This window comes from Rousettus aegyptiacus, unplaced genomic scaffold (genome assembly GCF_014176215.1).
Source record: "Rousettus aegyptiacus isolate mRouAeg1 unplaced genomic scaffold, mRouAeg1.p scaffold_m13_p_8, whole genome shotgun sequence".
Classification (NCBI taxonomy): Eukaryota; Metazoa; Chordata; class Mammalia; order Chiroptera; family Pteropodidae; genus Rousettus; species Rousettus aegyptiacus.
Genome location: NW_023416311.1, coordinates 64930739 through 64946982, shown reverse-complemented (window position 1 = coordinate 64946982; position 16244 = coordinate 64930739). Strand labels below are relative to the sequence as shown.

At 38.7% G+C, this 16244-nt stretch overlaps 1 protein-coding gene across 4 annotated transcripts in view; it reads right to left on the bottom strand.

The window, feature by feature from the left end:
- SSBP2 (single stranded DNA binding protein 2) overlaps positions 1-13017 on the bottom strand; it is a 244599-nt gene extending 231582 nt beyond the window's left edge. For 2 of the 4 annotated variants that reach the window (XM_016123359.2, XM_016123371.2), the window contains exon 1: positions 12877-13016. In XM_016123359.2, the coding sequence (XP_015978845.1) occupies positions 12877-12938 (62 nt within the window). In that variant the 5' untranslated portion in view covers positions 12939-13016. Of the gene's footprint in view, positions 1-12876 lie in introns of all 4 variants that reach the window. The other 2 variants (XM_016123364.2, XM_016123352.2) reach the window with 2 other exon arrangements.
- Between the last annotated feature and the right edge of the window lie 3227 nt (positions 13018-16244).

Below are 16244 nucleotides of genomic sequence, written 5' to 3'. Positions count from 1 at the left end.
GGATAGTGAGCTCCTGGTGGGCAGAGACTGCTGTGTTATTCATTTCTGGCTCAAGAGGGTTCAACAGAGGCTGACATATGAGAGACAGTTTACATTTCTTAAATGAATAAAGGAATGTGGAAACGGCAGAAGGAATATTATCCCCACCTCATTAAATGTATACAAATTTATACTATCATAATATAAATGAATTTTTATTTTAAATGCTATTTTGACAAAATTCAACTTTTTAAAAAACTCTATTTTCTCAAGCCATTCTATACAAGGAACTAAAAGATTTGTTTCAAATGTTAAAAAAATTAAAACTTCCGTATTGCCCTGGATCTTCTCAATTGGCCCTGCCAAATCTACTCTATACCCTTTTAGCCCTGTGAGACTTAGGGGCTGATCTATATTATACAGTATGTCACCAGGGCTTCCTCGCCCTCTGGCTCCCAGTTGGCTTCTACAGAAAGGAGGCATCAGCTGATGAGAAGATACCCTCCCTGCTAGGCCTCCAGTCTCTATTCACAGAGGGTTTCACAGTGGCTGTGGTCCTCTTTACAAAACCAGAGTTCCAAGAGGGGGTGACCTTTCTTCAATGGCCACAGTGCTCAACCAGATTCTGGTAACTGCCCTCTCCCTTTTTCCTTTCAAGACCTAAGACCAGTAACGCTTCCCTTGTTGCTAATTCCTGAGTGATCCTCCATCCCTGGCTGGTTTTAATCTTGCATATGCTTTCATTAAACTCTCTTCGATTACCCTTTCAAGAGAGCTCTCCTGCTAGGGATCTGGCCAGTACAAACACAGAAACATTTTGTTAACTAGCAGCATTTTTGCCAGTGCTTGATATATTACGAGTTCTCTTGTTAATGATATCCCTCTACCTTATAGAAAGGCATCAACAGCCTTTAATGTTTTAGTTAAAACATACCTATACCCTAATCTTTCTGGTTCTGAATTTAGAAGTCCAACTCACTTAAATAATTGACCCAATACTAATTTCAATTCAAAGTGCATTAGCAAGTTATTTCCAAACATAAGCTCCTACCTAAAAAATATTCCCACTGTATACACACATACACATATGTGTGTGTACATATATGTAATGTCTACTTTATGGTAAGAAACCTCATTCAAGTTTTTCCATTACAGTATTTCTCAATGAAAGAATTGCAATATTAGTCTCTCAGTTTAATTCAGGGTTTAAGAAATGCTTATTGAAACACCTTTAATAACATCCTAATAATAAGTGTTGCTTAAATGCACTGATAAAGTGCAATCATCACATAATTTTAATCCAATTATAAACAACAAATGGCACAGGATGCTGTGAAAAATGAGACGAAGGAACTGTTTCTATTTTTTCTAATAGTACTACAGAAATGACTATGTAATAGACTCAATTTGGTTGTACTATTGCTCGTGGACCACATGGAACTTTCCAGATGTCCTAGTCTAAAAACAAACAAAAAACCAACAGGCCATATGTCGGTTGGATGAGACAATAAGTAGTGGAGACTCATAATTAAAGGAGAAAGGTTTTTTTTCTAGATATTACATATTCCTTTCCTATGTATTTCTGACTCTCAAATTTCCTAAGTAATGTATGCCAGATTACTTTGCCTCTAGATACAGAAAGGAGAAACGGCTTCACCTGAAATTATAACCTCAGCTTGTAAGTGGCATTTTATACTCTCTGACAAGCATTACATCAAAGTTGTTAAATCTCAGATACCACCTAAAGTATTTGTAGATACTCGAAGAGAGCTTTTGGTAGCTATAATTCTACCTACCTTTTTAACAGTTATAAATGCTCTCCCTAACCTTCTTGCTTAACCTCTCTCTTCTCTATTGGCTCCCATCCCAATTAAAAATGGAACTATCCAAACATTCCCATTGCACTCCCCATTCTCGCAACTCACATTTTTACATAAACCACACTGAGGCAAAAATAGTTAAAATGGGCAGTACAGTCAGAAATCAGAGTTTGAATCCAGACTACTCAACTTACCATGTGGCCTTGGACAAGGTATATGATTTCAGAGAGACTCATTTTCTCCGTATGTAAAATGAGGATTCTATTTTATGAAATTACTAGAGGGATTAAGCAAGAAAAGAAGCCAAATACAAAAAGACAAATGTTGTATGATTCCGTTTATACAAGGTACCTAGAAAAGTCAAATTCACTGTGACAGAAAATAGAATGGTGGTTGTCAAGGGCTCGAAGAAAGGGGAAATGGGGGGGTTATTATTCGATGGGTACAGAGTTTCAATTCGGGAAGATGAAAAGTTCTAGAGATAGATAGTGATGGTTGATGTGAATGTACTTAATGCCACTAAAATGTACTCCTAAAAATGGTTAAAACAATCAATTTTATGTTATATATATTTTACCAAAATAAAAACAAAAACAAGAAAAAAGTATTCTACCAATAATCTATATCGAAACTTTCTCTTCCATAGTGGAAAGAGACACAGGAGCAAAAAAAAGCTTCCCTTTCCTACCACCAACCCAACTCTCCAAATTGACGCTGATTGGCATAGGAATACAGAAGAGTTCACTGATCAAAATTAGTCTGAGCTTTCACAAATAAGAAATCCAAACTACCCCAAATCTTGAACCAATCAACTTAGATAACAAATTTCAAACAAAAATCAGGTTTTATTATCATATAGCACTTTTGGAATTCAGTAATTGTCATACTATAATAGTATTTTTCATTTAATCAAAGTACTAACATGAACTTTTAACTATCACCTAAACCGTAATTCTCTGTTGAATCAAATCCATGACTAAACCTTCTTAAAACATATACATTAATTTCTTATTTTAAAAGAGGCACCAAACTCATGGACCCTGGCCTTAGAATTTTATGAATTTGACCACAAAGGCAAAGGATGTAAAAACAAAAATAAATGAATGGGACTATATCAAACTAAATAGCTCCTGCACAGCAAAAGGAACCATCAACAAAACAAAGAGGCAACCAACCGAATGGGAGAGATTTGCAAACACCTCCAATAAGGGGCTAATAGCCAAACTATATAAAGAACTCATACAATTCTACAAAAAAGCAAACAATTCAATTGAAAAATGGGCAGAGGATTGAACAGATACTTCTCTCAAGCAGACATAGATATAGCCAACAGATAAATGAAAAAATTCTCATCTTCACTAGCCATTAGGGAAATGCAAATCAAAATCACAATGAGATACCATCTCATACCTGTTAGAATGGCTTTTATCAACAAGATAAGTAATAACAAGTGTTGGAGAGCCTTTGGGGAAAAAGGAACCCTCATATACTGCTGGTGGGGATGTAAATGGGTACAGCCACTATGACAAACAGTATGAAGTTTCCTCTGAAAATTAAGACTAGATTTAGAGTATGACCCAACAATCCCTCTTCTGGGACTCTCCCCCCAAATTTTGAAAACATTTATCTATAAAGATATATGTATCCCCATGTTTACTGCAGCATTCTTCATGGTGGCCAAGACATGGAAACAACCAGCGCCTTTTGATAGATGACTGGATAAAGATCGAATGGTACATATATGCAATTAAATACTACTACTCAGTCATAAGAAAAGATGAAACACTGCCATTTGTGACAACATGGATGGATCTTGAGAATATCATGCTAAACGAATTAAGTCAGATGGAAAAAGTTGAGAACCATACAATTTCACTCACATGAAAGCAACAAACCAACAAGACAAAATCTCATAGACACAGACAACGGTTTAGTGGTTACCAGAGGGAAAGGGGAGAGGAAGAGAGGTTGAAAAGGGTAAAGGGGCTCAAATATATGGTGACAGAAGCAGATTTCACTCTGGGGAGTGAACACACAATGTAACATAATAAGATAATGTATAATAGAATTGTATACTTGAAACCTATGTAATTTTATTAACTGTCGCCCCAATATATTTAATTAAAAAATAAAAATATACGTACATTTTGAAGATCTTTTCGTTATTGAGTAAATGAACAAATGAGGCAGCTGTAGTGTAATACACAAAATACTGACCTTGGAACCAAAAATGGCTCAGCTCTGCCACATAGTGTCTGTATTACCCTAGCTAGGTGGGTCAAATACCACTTATACTCTGGTCAATAGGAATTATCATCTACCTCCCAGCATTATTGAGATTTAAATAAAATAAAGCACATTAAAATACCTTGAAACTATAAAGTACAATCCCATTTACATCATTAAATTTGTTAAAACACATTTTATCCTATCAAAAATTCATATTAAAAATATATACATTTCATAGTAATACAACTAGGTAATCTCCTGTAGTCCTAAAATTCACAGAAAGACTACTAAATTATAACAAACACTTCTTTAGAAATTACATATTAATTCTGGTACCAAATATTAGAAAAACTTGGGAGAAAATGAGCTAGCTATAGTGATAACCTGTTGTGGTATATAATAGGTTACATTTATCCCACAAATATCTAATCAGAATTCCAAGCATTGTGCTAATTGATGGGAATACATTGGAGATGACACCATGGTTCTTGTCCTCAGGGAGTTTCTAATCTAACTGGGAGATGAGACCTTAAGCTAAAGATCACCCAAATAATTCATTAATTTATGATGTGAAAAAGGAAGAGCAGAGGTTGCTGTGTAAGCACAGAGTAAAGGGGTCTAAACCAATTTGGGATATTTCATGCTAGTTAGACTATTCTATGTCAACCCAACAGGCTTTAAGTATTCAATAAATCTTCACTATTTCTATCATCATTATTATAAAAGCCATTATCTTCACCTGTCCTCATTAGGAATAACTGTACCCCTGGGGTTTAGGAGATAAAAGACAGTCAACCTTACTACCTAGGAAAACCCAAATAAACAAGACCCATCACCCAGTTCCCTCAATAAAAAACAAAACCAGGCCCCAGGAAGCATAGCTTCTCATCCCAAATTTGACTCATATTATACATATCCTTGAGTAATTATGCTGATGCTGAGAGGTTTCTTCAATGGTGCTTTAAACCTGCCTGAAATGCTCTACCCCAAATATTCTCACAATAAATTCTTTCACTATTACTCAGGTTTCTGCTTAAATGTCTTTCTCCAAGAACCTTTCCTTGACTACCCACTCTAATGTAGCCTGTCAGTGACTTTAAATTACATCACCCTGCCTCATTACTTTACAGCACGGATGACTATCCAAAATTGCCTACTACATTTGTTTACTTTATTGTTATTATGTTTCTCCTTCAAACTTGAAAGTAAGTTTCATGAAAGCAGGGACCCATTTTGTTCTCTATATCCTCGAGATACATCTTCCTTGACAAATATCCCAGCTTTGTTTAGGTAGTTCAGGTACAAGGGAGCAATGTTTCCAGCCCAGAGGATGAAGGATGACTGATTTAAACCAATTATGGTAATCCCATTACCTCTGCCGGTAATTGGTTTAGGAGAGAGAATTTGACAGTTCTCTTCAATAAGGCATAAGAAGCTATCCGCTAAGCAACTTCAAGAAAAGGTTTTCCTCCCTGATTAGGAGACATGAAGAAGGAAAAACCTTACCCTTCTCCCTGCCTTTATACTTGGTTGTATGAGGAAGTGATACTGGGAATTTGACGCAGAGATGCTGCATTTCTGAGAGGGAAAGCTGAGGATAGCAGAGAAGCTCATCTTGAACCCTGATGTTCTTGATTCACTGACTCCACTCTAAAACTACCTCTTCCAGACATCCTTTATATGAGATTTGTTTTGAAATTCTGATCAGTTAAGCCATTTTATATCTCCTGTTTTGATATCTGCAGCCAAAGCATGATAAACTCTTAAGCCTCTGTTTCTTCTGTAACATTAACAGAAAATAGTACCTACAGTCTAGTGGATCCTTGAGGGAATTAAATGAAACAATGCAAGTAAAGGCCAAATATAAACAAAACACTCAAATGATAACATTGTTATTGTTACTATTAAAAAATAACTTTCTATGACAAAACTCTACAAGCTTTTTTTGTAGTAGTTATGATTTTGTTATTTTACAGAAAACATTCATTTTAATCCTGTTTAAATAAAATAATTTTTAATAGAATTCATTTACCTAGCTTTCTTCTATCAGTTGCTCTTGGCGATTTCTCAAGTAGCTTTCTCAAGTAGGTAAATAAAGGAGAATCAAAGTAAATATCAGTTCACTAATAAAAATAACCATATTAATTTTAGGGGAGAGCCTGTTTTTTGCATTAGCTCATCTCTTAACTTACAAGGACAGTCTCATATAGATTTTCACCTACTATTCTTGTCTTCATAAATATTTCATCAGTATTTTAATATGGCTTAGACTATATTAATCAAAAATTAAAACTATATTAGTAATTAAAACTATATTAATACAATTACAAAAAAATATTTAAAAATAGAAAAAAAGAACGAAGTGTTATACTTCAGTCTCTCCATTTTTTCTATATCAATCTGCTTGTTTTATATGTCACTGAAGCAAAGTTAATAAAGAAGATCAGAAGCAGGAGACCTCTAGGTCGCTGGTTCAAGCTCACCCAGCTGAATTATGATTTAAAAGGTTATGATGGTTCATTACTGTCAGAAAGCTGTTTTAGAGTCCTACATGAAATAACCAAAATTCTTAAAGTAAAATGTGATGGCAGTTTTGTCATTATTAAAGAAGTGACATCAACTGAAGTTTCTCTTTAAAGATGAATAAGGAACAAATATTAAATCCTCCATTGCACCAGAGCTGTCCAACCTCCTCTAAGTCCAGTTAAATTTTGGTCCTGTCACTATTACAAAAACATTATTAGCTCCCCTTTTCAAAAATATTTTACTATTAAACCATTCCAAAAAAAAATGACTAGTTATCTATTATGACCAACCTTAAATTTGGCAGCTGCAGGACTATGAAAAGTTACCTGGAAAAACTCTATTCTTCCCTGGGTGGACAATTTTCCATCCGTTTTTCAATGTCCTCACACAATGAATAAGACATACAGTTTGAGGACAAAAAAAATAGCTTCTATTATTTTTCTAACATTACTGAAAAACAGTAGGACATAATTCTTGGCAGATCACTCTTCAGATCACTTTTGGTAGAATACATGGGGTTTTGATATAATAGTCAAATAACTCTCATAGTCCCAGTTGCGTTATTACATACAAAATGTTACATGTGTACTTATAAAATCTGATAAGCAAAGTTTAAAATCTAAATATAACCACTTATTTTTTATTCTAAACTCTCTTCAGGTATTAACAAATACATCTTATTCTACTGTTCCAATGATACTTTAAGTCTTTCATTGGGGAAACAATGTTATTAATAAAAGTAATATTCTAGCATTTGTTTACAAAGGCTCATATATTACTAACAAATATGACTCTAGCATGCAAATATTTCATATCATTTCCATGCCAATGTCGAAGTAATAATGTACACATTATAGAAAATATTCTTGTATACTCCAAAATTATACTCTTCAATAAATATTTTTAAATTATATATTCCCAGCATCATGTCTTTTAAATCCAGTACAGTAATCCTCAATGCTACGTACCAATATTAAGGTAATAGTTGTGATCTCCAAGGAAGAAAACTCTAAATTCAAATTTTTTTTCCCAAAATTTTACTTCCAACTCTAAACTGCTGGAGTGAAATGTTAATAAACTGCAATCTATGTATTCCAGCCCCTACACATAGTGGATGTTTTAATTTTAAAACAAAATAATTCTATTTCCTAGTAGTAATTAAACATAGAAGACACATTTGGTCCACTAATGCAGAGTAACAAAAACTTAATGATTTTTTTCATCCAGAATTGGTTTTCTATGGCAAACTGGCTTTAAAGTATGGGAATACACCTTTCTTTTTTTTCTTTCACAGCTCTTAAAAAAGAGTCAAGATAAATCATTTGATAAACAATGCTAAAATTTAACTCTCAACATCTTACATATTTTCTTTAGGTTTATTCCTTCAAAAAACTCATTTTTTGGACACTTCTTAAATAGAAAGGAGAACAATCAAAAGAAAAACTCTCACAAACAAGACGACATATTAGGTACAAATTCTTTAGCATTTTGGAGGAAACATCTTCTGAATTGGGAAGGGGAGAGTCAATTTAATATCTTACTGAAAATTTCATTCCCTTAGAATGGTATTCTTTCATTAGTTTTAGAAATCTTGAATTCCGTTAACGGTGTTAACTGCTCATCAATCAAGTTTCTAAAGAGATCTGTATTATTTCACTTGTCTTAACTTTATTTCCTTCAGAAAGGAAGAAAAGGCAAATTCAAAACTTTTAGGGGGTGACTAAATAATAAAAAATAGAGAGATAAGGTGATACTGGCAGATACTAATCCATTAAACTTTCTTTCATATAGGGTAGGATTTTAATGTTCATTTCTATGACCATGTAAAAATGTGATATTTGTTGCTTGGTATTCACAATTTAAAAACCAAAGTTACTTTTCAGGGCCTCAGGTTAAATTTGATTTCTGTAGTTTCTTATCAGTTTACTTTATTAGTAAACTAGGTACCGTTTGGTATGTGTACAAAATATTCTACTTTCCTTTACAGCTGATTCGTCTTTCTGCACTGTTTTATTTTTTTATTTTTTTCTGCACTATTACATACTTTTAGAAGTTCAAATTAGTTTAATAAAAAAGTAATATCACTACTTATCAATTTGCAGGTGGCAGTTGTCTTTCTGTGGCAGTATGGCTTAAAGTTCAGCAACATTTCATATAGGAATTGTTGACAACTACAATGTCTACTTTTAAAACTTAAGTGATCAAACAAAATTTCTCGAAGAAAAAAATCTGAATAAACAAAAACTCTTTATTATTTAGGCTTCTAACTAGCACTCCTAAAATTTCTGTGTCTTCCCCATACCACACACATATCTGCAGTCTACCAATATGGAGGGTATAAGCATCAGGGTCAATCAATGGTTAAGATTACATATCTGATCAAATCTTTAAAGTCTTTAATATCTGATTATGCAATGCTGTTCCCTAAATCTGTAGCATTCTACCCTAGATTAGGAAGGCAATCTGGTATACTGAAAAAGTATCTTTCAGTTTCAACCACAGGTTCTAAAGTTAGAGAAATTTGTGTTAGAAACCCAGCTAGCAGTGTATCCCTGAGCAAGTTACTTATTTTCTCTTATTTATTTAGTGGAGAAAAAAAATCACTACTTTGCAGAATTGTTAGGAAATTAGAAAATATATATATAAAGTGCTGAACACAGCCTCTGGCACACAGAATGACAAATAATAATTACTGTCTTGGGCTATTTTTGAAATACAACTAAGCCATAGAATGTGGAACTCAAAATTCCAAAGTCCTTATTTTGGAGGTCATTTTGAAAAAGATTTTTTTCACATTGAAAAAAATTCCTTTGAGTCCAACATCTTCACTTATTTAAATATGTTATTTGGTGCTTTCAAAATATGAAGGCACTACCCTTAATGTCAAGGATACCTCAGAAATTAGAAGTGTCATCCCTTGCCCTCAAGAAACTTACATTTAAGAGGAAGCTAGACATGAAACAACCAATTGCATAGTTACTTAATTACATTTGTGATCTTTGCTACAAAGAAAGCCTGCTAAAGGGAAAAATGACCCAATAGGATCAGAATTTAAATTTCTATACAAATGTCCCACCTCCCTCCAAGGGTTTTCAATCATTTCCTGTATATAATTAAAGCTAAACCCAACCTATCCATAGACGATACATTTAGTTTTTAAAACAATAAAGTAATTCACCTGATTGGCAATTTCTTAAATTTTATTTTTAAATAATAGTTGATTTATATAACATAGTGATTAGATACATACCTTATACAGTGATCCCTCAGTAAATCTAGTAACTATCTGTTCCTACACACAGTTATGATATTATTGGCTATTTTTAAGTTCAGAATTCTGTACTAAAATTATAGAAACTGCATAAAACTTACAAATTAATTTCAAGTATTCCAATGGTGAGTTCTTAATGAAAAAGCAAAGATATAATTTGGTAAAAACTTGTTAGCTACCCACTATGAACTCATGTTAGAAAACATTTCTTGATAGATTATAAAATGCAATATTTTTATTTTACGTACATGACATATTCATGACTCATTTTTCAGAATGTTTTATTAAAGTAAAATACTGAAAAACATTACAAAAAAATTAATTACTTTTGTGATTTTTAAGATCGGAACAATTCTAATTTATTTTCTAAAAGAGAATTCTTCACTCAGGTAACTTTTTAATCTGCCACCTTAAGAAATTTTTGTTTACATCTAGTGACATCCATTTTAAAGATAAATTCAAGATTCCTATTTTTAGAAGTTGGTATACTGTTGTAGAATAGTGCCATAAAAGTCCTAGATAAACATAAAGGAAAAAAACTGAGCGATCAAATCAACGCTCCTACCAAAATGAAACTAAGTTCATTCTATAAAATATAATCTACCTTAAAGTTTGTCTTTGATTCAAACAACATTTACCTAGAAATTAATATAACAACAATTAACCCAGAACAGTCATTGTCAATTCTCCAAAAGTGGCCTCTTCACCTTTATTTAGTTCATAAGGCAAGTCAGTCCAGGATTCCTGATGCCAATTATAATGAATGGAAGAAATATATTTAAATCAAATAGCACCATCTAGCAGAACTCTCACCACTTTGCTTACAAGAGTAGATGTTACTTGGTGTTCAGTTTGGTAGATCTAACAGCAAAAGTGGCAACTATTTGTTTTCATGACAGAATCACAAAATTAGAGCTTAGAAAAGACCACAGACACACCAGGTTCAACGTTCTTATTAGTTATCTCAGATATTTTTTTTTCTAATTTTTTTACAGTTTTATCAGGATACAGATTAGATTCAGCCACTTCTGGGAGTCCACCTAAATTTTAAAATTACTTTGATTCTCAAAGTAAACCACCCCCAAATAAATAGGATTATGCCTCTATACATTTCAATTCCTTCATTCCCAGTAACATGAAATCCAAATGTTCTGTAATCATTAAAACATATTCCTCTAAATGCTTCTATTTTATCATATATATTACAACCAAATAATTAATGCACACAAATTAAGTTATTTCAAAACTTCAATTCCAGTAACTGCTGTTTCTTAACCAGGCTATGATGCTAAGTCTTTTATACATTCCTTGTCACAGTAATAAGATCCTAAATGTAGCTCCTCAGAAAATACCTCTGGGAAAAAGAAAACAAAAAACAAAAACAGCATCTCTCCCTTAATTTTTGTTTTTGTTTTGCTACATCAAGGCCTGCCACCCCTAAATCCCATGGGGATATGTGTGTTGCTGCCAACCCAAAGATTAGGAAATGCTCCCATCCCTAGGGCACAAGAAACTTTCAGAAGACTACTAACTGCTTAAAGCATGGAGGGAAACTCGCGAAATTAGTTTCTATTTACGCAGCTATTTCCGTGCGCAAGGTAACCAAAGTAGCTTTGGGGAGATGCTCTCAGACTTTTTCCCAGTCTGAAACCCCTCGGAAAAGCAGAGCGTATTCAATGACACGGATAAACCTCACCCTTGGAGCGGAGGTGGTTACTGGGAATCAGATCTGCTGCAAAGAAAAGAGGGGTTCTTCCTCAGTGGTCACAGGCACTGTTCGCTCTCGTTTTTAGTAACAACCAAATCACCGTTACAAGTACATAAGAATAGCAACAAACAGCCCCGCTTCGCAGTGTGCCGTGACGGTGGCATCCCGAGCACAGAGGGGCTCTTTTTTTTTTTTCTTTTTCAGCCTCTTCTGGGCTCCCACTGAAGTTAACACCTGTATCTCCCCCATAACCCCGAGTAAACAACTTCTTTCCACCTCTACACTTCTCTTCTTCCCGCAAAACCCTTTTCGGACCACTGCCCACTGCCCACCACACACAAGCCTCCTCGCGCGGGCCGCTGCGGCTCACACAACTCCCCTCCGCGCACCCCACGACCACCACCCTGCCCGCCGCCGGTGTAGCTGCGGCCCCCAGATATTTGGGAAGCAGCAAGTCTCCCAAAAAAGTTCGCCAGCCGCCGCCGCAGAGTTGGGTCGGCTGCGAAAGGCAGAAACGCCAGCCGGCTCCAGCAGATCCCGCTTCTCGCCAGCACACTTTTCCTCCCCGGGAACTCGGTCCTTTTCAGACTCCCAAACTTCAGCGGCGCCTCTGGTGCCCACTGCCCAGCGCCCCATCTCCGCGAGGCGCTGGGGGCTGGGAGCGCCGCGTCCCTTTTCGGGACGAGTCCCCCACGCCCGCACACGCCCTCCGCGCCCCGCGCGCGTCTCCGCGCCCCGCGGGGCCCCGCTCGGCCGCTCCGCGCCGGGCTTCCGCCCGCCGCGCGCCCTGCACCGCCGCCCTCGCCTTGCCCGGCACTCCCCGCCCCAAGCCCCAGCTCCTGAGCCCCGGTAGTGGAGCCCCTAGTGCAGTCCACCGCGACCCTAGCCCACCCCTCCAAACACCCACGTTCCCACCGTGCGCCCTCCTCCACGCAGCTGCCCTCTCCCGTCCTCCCCGCGACCCCCGGCGGCTCTCCGGGTCCCCGCAGCTCCAGACCCCATCTCTAAAGTTACTTTGTAAGGAGGTTAACCCGCGGGTTATTTCCCTCAATCACCCAAACAAGTTTCCATCCTCGCCACCAGCACCGCCGCCGCCCCCCAGCACATTCGCTCCCTCCCGCCGACAGACCCCCACGGCCGCCCACCCCGCGCGAGCACCCTCTGGGAGACAGCCGCTCCCCGCACCGCATGCCCCCAGCTCGTGTACCCCTCCCCCTGCCAGCCCACCCCCGGATCTCCCCGGGCGGAGTGTCTGTGTATCTGTGTGTCTCCGAGAGAGTGTGCGAGTGCGTGCGTGTGCGCGCGTGTGCAGGCGGAGGTGGGTGAGAAACGGAGACACTTACTTCTCCCGGGCCTGGCTGTCGGACGGGACGGCGCTGCTGTTACTCTTGCCTTTGCCGTACATGCTTGTGCCGAGAGCAGCTCCCACTGTCACGCACCTGTCAACCCATCACAGCCTCCCCGGGAACAGCCCCGTCCCCATGGCGACCCACGCAGCCACCCCCACTATTGGCCGCCCCACGCCAAAGCTCCGCCCCTTTTGCCCAGGCAACGCGCGAGACTGACAGGCCCCCCTCCCTCCGGCCTTCCCAAGCGCGCGGCGGCGGCTACAGCCTAAGCGGCAGTCTCCTCCCTCCTTCCCTCCCTCCCTGGTTCCCTCCTTCCTTCCCTCTCCGCTCTCCTCCCTCCTCCCGCTCTCCTTCCCCCTCCCCCCTCCGAACCCGGGCGCTAGGGGGGAATTAGAAACTGCTCTAGAAGGATTTTAAACAACTGGCTGTTCTCTCCGCTGCTGCCCCTCCCCCCGCGCCGCCCGCGCTCGGCTCCTCACTGGAGAGAAGGCGCCGGGAGGAGGGGAAAGTGCGGCCTGGAGTCTCTGGCAGGAGCCGGCAGAGCTGGAGCCTTGACGGCCCCAGACTTCTGGGCGCCGCCGAGTACACGGGCAGACCTACTGTCCCAGCCGCCCTGGGGGCCCCCAGCCACCCTCCTCTCTCGCTTCTTGCCTCCTTGTGACCCCTCGTGGGTACCCACGATTGACCTCTGCTGCCCTCAGTCCTCCTCCCTGGGGTGTCGCCCCCGCCCTGTTCTCCTGAGGGCCGGCTAGCGAGGGCAATACTCGCGCTGTTCCCTCGACCTTAGGGCAAAGCGACCAAGAGCAACTTGCCTTCCCTCCTGGGGAGTGACTGCGCCTCAGGCCTTTGGCGCCGCTAGGATGGCATCGCCTGACCCCTGGGGCTGCGCCCAAGGGGAGCACCCGGCCTCTGGCCTGCCTCCTCTCTTTAGAATTGAGCCTGCTTCCCACAGTTGGCTCTGTGACTCCAAGGGCCTCAGCATTCCCCTGCCTCTGCCTCTCCATGCCCAGAGCCCCTTAGTGCACCATGTACCAGCCAGATCTGCTTTAGAAAAGGGCCCCAGTCATCCACACCTGCCCTGGTTTTCCAGCCTTGGTCAGTGATGTCTGCACATCCTGACCTCTGTGTGGGAAAGGTCATAAAAGGTTTTTAAAGAGCCCTCGTCTCTCAGAATAGGCCCCAGTTGCGCTCCAAGGTGTGCAATACTGGGCCAGAGCTGAAAGGCTGCTGAATATCTCTAGATGGATCCAAGCCCCTAAACCCATTTTGGTGAGTGTGCAAAAGTTTATGAAATGCACACAACCTGGTTCCAGATAGAACTTCATCCTTTATCTTGTAGAGGTCCTTGGATGTAAAATGAGAGAGTGCAAATGGAGTTAGATGGGCATCAAAGAGGGATGCAGGTGGGGGTCAGACCAGGGAAAACATCAGGAAAGGATGAATAGACATGGGAATTGCTATGGGAGGGGAGAGGAAATAGGTTTCAAATGGAGAATGGTACCTTTCTATTCCTCATATATAGCTTTAAGCTTTTAGTAATAGGATCATAAAAATTCATATGAAGATAAGGAGATAGATGAAATGGAAAGAAATGGTCCTGTGTGGGCATTGACAGCAAGTGATGGGAATAAAACATCAACAGAAGGTTAAGAAAGGGCAGTTAGTAAAAATGAGAGAGAGAATCAGAAAAGTGATTGGCAACCAAACAAATCAAAAACTGGGAGAAAATGAAGAGGAAGAACCTACTATAATGGTGTTTAGGAAAATGAAGAAACTTGGAAAAGGTAAAGTGTAAAAAGGTAGGAGAAAAGAATGAGAGAAACAGGATTAAATGAAGAAGCCAAAGAATGTGATAGCAAAAGATGACAAAAACAATAGAGGTCTGACATAATAAAAACATATAAGAAAGATAAAAGTGCTTTTGTTAAAAGGACAAAAAGTCAGTCAATAGAGCCAATCACATTGGCTTAAGTTGCCATTTCTAACTCAAAATTCTCCTTTCTTTTCGCTTTCTAATGACCTGCAGTGATTTGGTGGTGGGAACATAGTACTCATGGACTCTGAAGACCTAGAAGGTAAAGATAACAGACATTGTTTTGACACTGAGCCAGTAATCCTCTCTTTTTTGAACTATTGCTCAAAATGCTCAAATGTGCATGAGGCTGCCACTGTTTACAGACTCTACATTCAATGTAGCATTATATAATTTATTCAATTATCTACTATTGGCTTTAACCTAGAAAATGTTTAGCATCTCGGGGCTCTATCACCCATAGAACTCTCTCAATAAGGTGCTGCTTAGAAGATATTGTCAAGGAGGAAGTTCTGGCAGCTGCCGATCCATGCTCCTGCTCATACCTGAAATAAGATAAAGTTTCCATTAAAAAGTGACAGTGGGCTTTGTACTATTATCTAAAAGCAAGTTAGTTATTACTCTTGCATTGATATTGGGATTCTCTAATCATGGTTCTCAGTCATGGCACATTAGGATCGCCTTAGGACTAACTGAATCAGGCTAACTATATCCGAAACCTTGAGAATGGACCCAGGCATTTGTATTTTTCACAAGCTCTAAGTGATTCTTCTACATAACCATGGCTGCTTAACTCTGTTCTTCAGTATCCATTTAAAGACAGCCAGTGGGCACCATCAGATCTCAGAGCGGGATTCTTAGGTTGTAGCTATACATAACAGATGACCCTCCCTATATAAGGCATTAAGCCAACTTTACCATGGACTTTACTTTCTACTCATTGAGCCAACAAATTTGTTAATAGCATGAAAATGTATGACCACGTGTGTTCTTATAGTACAAGATCACAAATAGCCATGGTTTAATTTGCTATTTTCTAAAGAGAAAGGAAAATGAAAGAAATCAAGACAGGCTGTTTGCTGTCTACTGCTGTAATTTTATTCACTTGATTGTATTTTACCCAGATTTGTTACATGGAAGAGTCCTTTGGGTAATGGCATATTATCTGATATTTAAAAAATAAATAAATTATAGATCTGCACAGTGGGGTATGGAATTCAAAACAATTTGGTCTTAGTATCTGGAAAGAATAAAATGCTAAAAGGTCTTAGTTCAGAACTTGCCAAGATAATATCAGTTACATTTACAAGAATGTTATCATCCAACAAATATACAAAGTGAAAATATAACTATTCCTATACATTGTAACCTTAAAGCTTAAGTAATCAAATCAATTATCATGAAAACACCTCAGCAGCTATTTGAACCATCTCTGTTTTATTTTCCTCTTAATGTTTACACAGGTAAATAAAATGCTTCTTTGCCCTTGTTCAAATTATTTTGAGTACAAAGAATGCTCTTTGCATCAGCAACTGTATCTCGTGGGGCC